Source organism: Rhincodon typus, chromosome 5 (assembly GCF_021869965.1).
Source record: "Rhincodon typus isolate 14 chromosome 5, sRhiTyp1.1, whole genome shotgun sequence".
Classification (NCBI taxonomy): domain Eukaryota; kingdom Metazoa; phylum Chordata; class Chondrichthyes; order Orectolobiformes; family Rhincodontidae; genus Rhincodon; species Rhincodon typus.
In genome coordinates this window covers 22,096,783-22,104,042 of record NC_063336.1, presented here as the reverse complement: position 1 = coordinate 22,104,042, position 7,260 = coordinate 22,096,783, and the positions used below count along the sequence as shown (strand labels likewise).

The 7,260-nt window shown below is 38.9% G+C and overlaps 1 protein-coding gene across 1 annotated transcript in view; it reads right to left on the bottom strand.

The window, feature by feature from the left end:
- The window catches only part of LOC109918784 (armadillo repeat-containing protein 2-like), a 119,497-nt gene that overhangs the window by 18,575 nt on the left and 93,662 nt on the right, over nt 1-7,260 (bottom strand). Inside the window, exons 9-10 of the mRNA XM_048596695.1 lie at nt 6,390-6,565; nt 4,693-4,795 (exon numbers count right to left, since the gene is read on the bottom strand). Coding sequence (XP_048452652.1) covers nt 4,693-4,795; nt 6,390-6,565 — 279 coding nt within the window. The remainder of the gene's footprint in view (nt 1-4,692; nt 4,796-6,389; nt 6,566-7,260) is intronic.

Below are 7,260 nucleotides of genomic sequence, written 5' to 3'. Positions count from 1 at the left end.
TCAGCCCGAAACGTCAGCCTCTCTGCTCCTATGATGCTGCTTGGCCTGCTGTGTTCATCCAGCCCTGCACCACTGTTAGTATAACTGGCCTGTAGTTTCTAGGACTGTCCTGACATCCTTTTCTGAAATTGGATGTCACATATTCAATTTTCAATCCTGACACCGACACCTCCTCCATATCTATGGAAAATTGAAAGATTAAGGCAAGGCCTTCTGCTACCTCCACACCTATTTTCTTTAGCACCTTAGGATGCAAATAATCCAAACCAGGTTACCTATTCACCCTAGGCATAGCAGCCTTTGCAACACCTCCTTTCTTTCAACTCTCACTTGCTCCATTGTCTATGCTATCTCTGATTCTACTGACATTATGTCAGATTCTTCTTCCTCAGTAAATATCAATACAAAAGACCCATTAAGTACTCTAACTTTGCCTGCGCCTTTTACTTTATGTCACCTTCTTTCTCCCTTATAGGACTCAGCCCATCTCTTTGTACCTGTCTACTATTTACCCACTGGCAGAAGATTTATCAGTTCCCTTTCACATTGACTACCATTCTATTTTTACAGTCTCTCTTTGCCAAATGTACTTTCCTCTTCACCTGTTCTCTCAACCTACTCTATTTGACCTGGTTTCTACTTGAAAAATTCACCTGACACATTGTACACCTTTGTTTTTTGCTTCATCATGATCACCATCACTGTTATTTTCCAAGAAGCCCATTTTGGCAGGGTTTTTTGAGACTTTATCTTTCACTATTGTTGGAATGTACTTAGCCTGTATGTAAAGTATATCTTTCCTAACAGTCACCCATTCACTGTCCATTACATTTTTTTTGTGTCAGTCTTGAGTTCAATTTTAACCAGACCAGAATCCTTCTCATCACAAAGGCACTGAGAATCAAAGGATATCGTTATTCTTTGATGTGTGTGAATGAGCACCAGAGAACGTTACTATCTTTTTCTTTTTTTTATTCACTCATGGGACATATGCGTCACTGGCTGGCCAATATTTATCGCCTGCCCATAGTTGCCTTTGAGAGGTAGTGACGAGCTGACTTTTTGAACTGCTGCAGTCCACATGCTGTTGGTTGACCTACAAAGCCCTTCGGGTGGGAATTCCAGGATTTTGACCCAGTGACAGTGAAGGAATGATGATATATTTCCAAGTCAGGAAGGTGAGTGCTTGGTAACACTGTTGATGACACATTCCATCACTTTACTGATGATTGAGAGTAGACTGATGGGGCAGTAATGGTCAAGTTTGATTTGTTCTGCTTTTTGTGTACAGGATGTACCTGGACAATTTTCCATATTATCGGATAGATGCCAGTGGAACATCTTGGATATTGGAGTGGCACGTTCTGGAGCACAAGTCTTCAGTCCTATTATTGTGATAATGTTTCCATGCATCTGCTGCCCTTTGCCTTCTATATGGAAGTGGTCATGGATCTGGAAGGTGCTGTCTAAGATCTTTGGTGAACTTCAGCAGTGTATCTTGTAGATAGTACATACTGCTCCTTCAAAGCATCGGTAGAGGAGGGAGTGGATGATTGTGAATGTGGTGCCAGTCAAGCAAGCTGCTTTATCCTGGATGGCGTCAAGCTTCTTGAATATTGTTGCAGCTACACCCATCTAGGGAAGTGGGATCTATTCCACCACACACCTGACCCATGCCTTATAGATGGTGGACAAGCTCTGGGGAGTCAGGAGATGAGTTACTTGTCACAATATTCCTAGCCTCTGATCTGATGTTGTAGCCACTGTGTTTATGTGGCGTATCCTGTTGAGTTTCTGATCAATGGTAACCCCAAGGATGTTGATAGTAGGGGATTCAGTGTTGGTAACACTTGAATATCAAGGGGCAGTGGTTAGATTGTCTGTTATTGGAATGGCACGACTATTATTTATCACTTGTCTGGATATTTCCAGATCCTGCTGAATTTGAACTTGGACTGCTTCAGTATCTGGGGCATCACGAATGATGCTGAACATTGTGCAAACATCGGCAAAAATCCCCACTTCTGACCTTATGATGGAGGGAAGGTCATTGGTGAAGCAGCCAAAGATGGTTGGTGTAGGTCACTGCCTTGAGGAACTCCTGTAGAGATGTCCTGGAGTTGAGATTACCGACTTCCAATAATCGAAACCATCTTCCTATGTGCCGAGTATGACTTCAACCAGCAGAGAGTTTGCCTCCTGATAGCCATTGATTCCAATTTTGCTAGGGCTCCCTGATGCCACTCTCAATCGAATGTGGCCTTGACGTCAATGGCTGCCACTCTCACCCCACCTCTCCAATTCAGCACTTTTTTGAACCAAGACTATAATGAGGTCAGCAGATGAGTGGCCCTGTGGAACCCAAACTGGGTACAACTGAGCAGGTTATTATTGCTGAGCAGGTGCTGCTTGACAGCACTGTTGATGAGACCCTCTGTCACTTCACTAATGTTTGAGAGGAGACTGATGGGGTGGTAATTGGCCAGGTTGGATTTGACCTGCTTTCTGTGTACAGGATATACCTGGGTAATTTTTCACAATGTCAGGTAGAAGCCAATGTTGTAACTGTACTGGAGCATCTTGGATAGTGGATTTGCACATTCTGTAGAACAAGTCTTCAGTACTATTACCGGAACGTTGTCAGGGCCCATAGCCTTTGCAGTATCTAGAACCTTCAACAATTCCTTGATATCATGTGGAGTGAATTTAACTGGTTGAAAACTGGTATCTGTAATGCTTGGGACCACTGGAGCAGGCCTGAGATGGATCATCCACTTAGCACCTCTGGCTGAAGATTGCCGAGAATGCTTCAGCCTTATCTTTTGCATTGATGTATTGGGCTCTTCCATAATTGTGGATGGAGATATTTGTGGAGCCGCCTCCTCTTCCAGTGAGCTGTTTAATTCTCCAACACCATTCATGACTCATGTGGCATGACTGGAGAGGTTAGATCTGATCCATTGGTTGTGGGATCACTTAGTGCTGTCTATCACGTGTTGTTTATGCTGTTTGGCATGCCAAGTGGCCCCGTTTGGTAGCTTCACTATGTTGACATCTCATTTCCACAGCCTGGTGCTGCTCCTGGCATGCCATCCTTTACTCTCCATTGAACCAGGGTCGATCCCCCTGGCTTAGTGGTAATGGTTGAGTGGGAGATATGCCAGGCCATGGGGTTGTAGATTATGTTAAAGTGCAATTCTGCTGTTTTTGATGTCCCACAGTGCCTCATGGATTTCCAGTCTTGAATTGCTTGATCTGTTCAGAATCTGTCCCATTTAGCATGGATGATAGTGCCACACAACACAATTGATCTTACAGCGAAGAGTTAGCTATTTTTAATACTATCCATAACTGGAACACTAAGTGTTCAATTTAATATACGTTGTTCTGATTAGCATGAACAAGCAAAATGACTAAAAAGCAAATTGTAATCTGTGGTTTTTAATTCTTGGTTTGCTTTCTATAAGAATCCTTCAATTTGATTAGCTAATCAGTCTGCTTGGTGATTTCATAGTTGACGGATCCCAGAATCCCTGCTGGTGTCACGGATTAAATGCTAGGATTGGATGGGAGAATCTGATGTCTCTACATCTTTGGCAGTTTTATTCAAGGTCAGCAGCATAGTGTAAAATCTGTTCATTACTTCACATGAATGTATTCTCCTGTAATTTCCTCAGAGTTCTCCCCGTTGACCACTGTAATCTTGGTGGAGTGTCATTGGAAACCCTAATTGTATAGTGTACTGTTGAATTCCCTATAATTACATATTGATATAGTATAACCACAAAAGGTATAACTGGTTTATGTCAATTAATCTTCCATGCAAACAAATGGTTCTAATCCCATTTACCCACAGTGTTCTCATAGGACTTTAATCTCACTTTTTAATCCATCTATTCAATCTAATTGAGTGTTAATGTCTGTCAGGAACTTCAACAGAACTGGTCTGCTTCACTGCAGTAAGTTTCCTAAAAGTGCAGCAGACCCTGCCACCTAACTTTTAGCTTTGACTACTGCCTTGGCCACATTTTCAGGACTTCCCTCCCTAAACGTCTCAAACTTTCCACTTCCCTCACTTTCCTAAATTCCCACTCTTTGACCTAGCTTTTGATCACCCATTCCAATGTCTCTATGTTAAAAAAAATGGCTGTGAAGTGCTTTAGAATATTTTCCTATGTTAAAGCTATAACGTAAAAATGAGCTATTGTGCTGTAATACTGATTTACAAATTCCCCCAGCATTAATTATTGTAGAACTAGTTTTATGATAATAAAGTACATTTAAACTGCAAAATTCTCCCTAACACACATATTGAAAATTGTGTTTGTTATTAGGATTTTGAGGGGTGAAGGCAATATTGAGGCTTAGAATTATTTTTAACGAGAGAAAATATCAAATTACGTTGCTGATTCATGTTCAAATTGCAATATTGTTACACATTATTCAATCAAGCTCACTGGTGATACTAAACCACACAAAGAGATAACTGAAAATGAAAGATAAACAGGCTGCATCAAATGTTCCATGAACTTAAAAAAAACCCAATTAATGTGAGACTACACTTTTCAAAATGACTGATAGCATTCAGTAGCATAACAATACTATGAAACATTACAGTATGACATACTCCATCATGATAGTTCTATTTTTCAATATTTCACAATTTTAATATTTTTAGGAAGTTTAACTTACCCAAAATGTTATCATTTTGGAATAGAACATCATTATTCTCACTCCTACTAATTTTGAACATCAATTTACAGATGTTAAGGAGATTTCTGCCACTTACTTTCAGCTAGAAACAAAAGAAATGACAAAAAGGTAACTAAATATGAAAGTAAAATTATTCAATTGTAATACCCTAAGAATATTCCTGAAGTTAACAACTACAAGTCTTTAATAATGTCATCACAATCACAAATTGTTTGTGGGCATCAGCACATATTAAAGACTTCAGAGCACATGAAGTAGACAATCAAAAGTACAATCAGAAAAAGTGGCCCAAGCTGTCTGGCAGCAGAGTTAACACTGAACATTCAGCTTTAGCTTCTACTAAATAGTAGTGTGCTGAGTTAATGATAATATTTTTATTAATTATGTTAGTTTTGATGTTTAATATAAATTTGATATATACTTATTTACTGACAAAATAATATCCTAGATTTTGTGATTGACAAAGTAATATCAGTCCTTGCTATCAGAGTCTTAGAGTCATACAGCATGGAAACAGACCCTTTGGTCCAACCAGTCCATGCCGAACATAATCCCAAACTAAAATAGTCCCACCTGCCTGCTCCTGGCCCATATCCCTCCAAACCTTTCCTATTCATGTACTTATCCAAATGTCTTTTAAATGTTGTACTTGTGCCTACATCCACGACCTCCTCGGGAAGTTCATTCCACTCACGAACGTTATCAAAAAATAAATCAGATTACAAAGTCTGTTGACTGCACATGTGCAACTAAACATGGAAATCACATCCAACTCGTCCTGCTTCTCTAGAATCTTCAATATACTTTCAGCTAGAAAGATTCTATTGAATTGTGTGGAACATAATGAAGCTATTGTACTTAAAGTGATTGATAACTGCTGAACTCACCAGGAATGTTAGCACTTGCCAATCCATTTATAAATAAGCAAATTTATAATACCATGATAAGTCTATTGGTTGTTAAACTACCTGTCCGGCAATGAAAATTATTTTTTTCTTGTCTATTTGGAGGAGATAGGGATTATGAGGGGAAATGGGTAGTGTTGTGGTAATGTCAAGGGATTAGTAAACCAGAGGCCCAAATTAATGCTCTGTGGATATGAATTCAAATCCTACTAAGGCAGCTGGTGGAATTTAAACACAATTCATTAAATCTGGATTTGAAAACTAGTTTCAATAATTTTTACCTGAACTGGCCTACATGTGACTCTATACCACAGCAATGTGGCTGACTATTAACTGTTCTCTGAATTGACCAAGTAAGCCATTTACTTTAAGGGCAATTATGGATGAACAACAAATGCTGACCTCTGCCAATGATACCCACATCCCATGAAAGAATAATTGTGTTAAAACGTCTAATTCATTCAGCTTTTAATTTTTGCTGGAAATTACAAATAATTAACTTTTTTATCTTTAATAATCACATCTTTCTTTCCCTTTCCTTTTATCACTTTCTGTACATTGTCATCATTTAATTAAATATTCTAACATACTGTCAGTTCATTCTTGATGTGCCAGATTCATGAGAATAATCTAATGAATTGCTAATGCAGCTGACTGACAAAACCTGGGCTCATCAATTTTGTCAAAAATGGAAATGCACTTCAGCTGCTAAAACCTAAAAGCCACGATTAGGAACAGGGCTCCAGAACTCTACAAAAAGATCAAACTTACCGCCAGTATAATTTTAGCTAGCTGAATGGAGAGCTGATCTGAGCCAACATCCACCAGTCTATACAATGTTTTTAGAAGAACAGCTCTTCTTTTACACATTTTCCCCAGCATGTTCCCCTCCTGCAACGCATGATAGAGACTCGAACATGCTTTGCAGAGATGTTCTACATCGTTGCCTAATTAGAACAAAATAATTTTATTTTGCATTCATGTTCTGCAATTAGGAATGATTGGTTCTATATTTAATTCTCCTTATATTTTGAAGTCAATGTTTGCAATTACTTAATTCCTGGAACCAATCTTTATTTTGTTAAATAGCAAACCATTCTATGTTCTAACAGCAAGAGCTATGAGAGACAATGTTAGACCAGCAGAACACAGTGGTTGAGTTACAAATGACAGTTATTTTGCCTTTAACATATACTCCAAGCTTCCAGTCTGACATATGACATTAATAAACTGTTTATATTTTTGAAAATGAGCCACTTTAAAAATAAGGCAGAAACACAAGTTCAGACAAAGAGGTGGGATTTCAGAGATCTTAAAGGAAGTAGGGGAAGTGGAAAGGTAGAGGAGTTAATTAAGATAATTGAGGTATGGGTACTAGACAGCCAATAATGGGGCAAAGGCCTGGGTGTGGACAGATTAAACAAAATGCCTAAGCCAGATAAATGATTTGGAGGAGAACGGTTTGTAGGAAGCACAAGATCATGGAGGGTTTAAGTATTTAGAATTTTAAAATATTAAATTTGATACATTGGAGTACTGGGAGATAATGTAGCTTAGTGAAGACAAAGGTGCTGGGTGAACAGAACTTGGCATACAATAGAACAGTAGAAACAGAGATCTGTATGAGTTGAAGGCAGAAAAT